The sequence below is a fragment of the Penaeus japonicus genome, unplaced genomic scaffold (genome assembly GCF_977035675.1).
Source record: "Penaeus japonicus unplaced genomic scaffold, GWHDUDI00000001_assembly GWHDUDI00000020, whole genome shotgun sequence".
Lineage (NCBI taxonomy): Eukaryota > Metazoa > Arthropoda > Malacostraca > Decapoda > Penaeidae > Penaeus > Penaeus japonicus.
This window is the reverse complement of record NW_028234422.1, coordinates 30,955,354-30,957,853: the sequence shown is the minus strand read 5'-3', so window position 1 is coordinate 30,957,853 and position 2,500 is coordinate 30,955,354. Positions and strand designations below refer to the sequence as shown.

Below are 2,500 nucleotides of genomic sequence, written 5' to 3'. Positions count from 1 at the left end.
AAGTACATATGTGTATTTGTGTGCATGTTTGTGTACCTATGTGGGAAAAATTCACAGCTAATTATGGTCAAAAACCCAAAATCTGTATTCATTTTCAGTATGTCATCCTATGATGGGGACCAGGGAGACAGCTTGGATATCAAGCCCCCCCAAGCAGTTGTCCAACGGCGAGAGAAACGTGAGAAGCGGGAGAAGAGGGACCGCCACCGCCACAAGGGAGAGCGACACAAAGACCGCCACAGAAGCCGCGAGCATCGGAGTCATGAGGAGCGCAGGCGAGAGCATCGACGACACAGGTATTGCTTACACACGTGTATATTATGTTAGAAAAAGTGCATGCAAGTTTAGTAGATACCATTACTTTTTTACAATTTATACAAATTACTATTTTATAGATTAGTTATGTACATGTGTTAACTATTTATGTGCCTTTTAAATCCCTAGGGATCGCGGTGATGGAGGTGAAAGGAGAGAGAACCGCGATGGTCGGCGGCATGAGAAACACAAGGACAGAAGTAGCAAACACGAGAGGCCAGTAGTGGATCTGCGAACCAAACTGGACAAAGGAAGGAAAATGGTTGACAGAGAAATGGTAAGGAATTTGATAATGACAATATATATCCATATATGCATTTTTAAATTATTCTTTTATTGAAGAAAGCAGAATTTGTAAACACCTTTAACCCATTCATGACAGGGAATATATTTGGCTAATGCCACTCCCACTGGCAATATAGCAAGTGAGCATAGCTTCCCGCCAAAAGATTTCTCAAGGCAAGATGCCACGCCGTACCTCTCTGAGTGATTTTCACCCACCCTATTGTAAGGGGTAATTAAAATAGATTTTTATATTTCTTCTTAATCTTTGGACAAGTCAAGAAATCTGTGTATACACAAATAGAGCTATAATGTGTATATACAAACTTAACTATATGCATTGTGTATAAACGGTGAAAGTCCATGACATGATGGGATGTCATCTACAGTGTGGGAACCATTCTGATGATGAGGTATTGCATCATCTGCCATGAATGGGTTAAGCTGATGTTCTGGCTAAAGATAGGATTTCACTCAAGCTCAACCCAGTATTGGGTAATGGGAAGGAGTAACTCCTTGCTATTTTATATAGTATGCCAACTGAAACTAATGTTCCTACCATGATGGGCCATTAATCTTAGATCAGCATAGAGGATCATAGAGTGATGCAGAAAATCTGTTGAATTTGATTATATTTTGTTTTTTGCATGCTGACAGTTTCATAGACCATATATTTTGTGTTTGGTCATTTTCTATCCTAGAATTTAAAAAACAGCAACAACTTAGTAGCTAAATACATTTTAGCTGCCTGATCACACCACTATCACACTTCTAATTTTGCCCAAAGGAACGAAGAAGAGACAGAGGACGAGACATTGAATACTACATTGATGATAAGGACCAGTACGAACCCATTGACTATCACCGTGAGCATTCCAGTCGAGGAGGGATGGGAGGTGGTGGAATGGGTGCCAGTGACCATCCTGCCTATGTGCATCACCGGAGAGAAGATCGAATAATGGTCCAGCTCTCGCCAAGGGAAAGAGCAGAGCGAGAGCGAAGGATGGAAAGGTTCCTTGTAGCAGGTATGTTTTTAAACTCTATAGGATTATGAGCTGTAGATATGCATGCCTTGTCTTGATATGAGTATTTTGTTGGCTGTATAGGTAAATGTGTAGGTAGTAATAAAACAGAAAGGTTATAAGGACTGCTATCTCTTTTGGTGTGCAACATTGGCAAGACCTTATTGATGAAAAAGTTTCTGGAACTGTCAATTTCAAGAAAAGTATACTGCATATATTACTACTGCATATCATAAGTAATAAACTTTTTTAAGTAGTACATGTATGATATTTTCACCTAAGACAGTGACTTAAATGATTGAATAATTATTTTCACAGTTACTATTAATAAAAGCAGTGAAAAGCTATTGCATTTTTAACCCATTAGCAGTGGATGGCATGATTTGCTGCAGAGTTGATTGTAGACGCGGATGGCACCGTAACAGACAATGTAAACCCGCCATCCTACTACATACATATTTTTTAAAACTGCAACCAATGGGTTAAGGCATTTGCTATTCTGTGGCGGCTTTGTCAAAACCCTTTTGTAAGAGTAAATATGTTTCAGACTACCAATGTTCATACTGCAGGATTCTTTCCTTATTTAGAATGCATATAAAAGTAAGGAAAAAGTAGTAGACAATCAGAGAGAAATATTTACATTCTGATGTGAACAGATTTCTCTTCTACTTAAAAAAGATTTAATTTTTTTTTTGAAAGTCTTGAATAATTTGGTATATCCACAAGTACGAGTAAGCTGCATGTAAAGTGTACATTTTGACTTGACTGACTATTGCTGCAATTATAGAGTTTCCTTCTTATTTGAATGACAGGGAATAGCAGGTATAAGAAAGGCCATAGTGTTGGTTATGGTGCTGACTACTACTGGCTGACACACCACA

General features: G+C 38.5%; 1 protein-coding gene across 8 annotated transcripts in view; it reads left to right on the top strand.

Annotated features, from left to right (window-relative positions):
* Pitslre (cyclin dependent kinase 11B pitslre) overlaps positions 1-2,500 on the top strand; it is a 28,373-nt gene that overhangs the window by 2,372 nt on the left and 23,501 nt on the right. For 4 of the 8 annotated variants that reach the window (XM_043010025.2, XM_043010024.2, XM_043010023.2 and 1 more), the window contains exons 2-5: positions 99-296; positions 445-592; positions 1,385-1,622; positions 2,432-2,500. The exon at positions 2,432-2,500 is cut by the window's right edge and continues 33 nt beyond it. In XM_043010025.2, the coding sequence (XP_042865959.1) occupies positions 99-296; positions 445-592; positions 1,385-1,622; positions 2,432-2,500 (653 nt within the window). The remainder of the gene's footprint in view (positions 1-98; positions 297-444; positions 593-1,384; positions 1,623-2,431) is intronic. The other 4 variants (XM_086548324.1, XM_086548323.1, XM_086548322.1 and 1 more) reach the window with 1 other exon arrangement.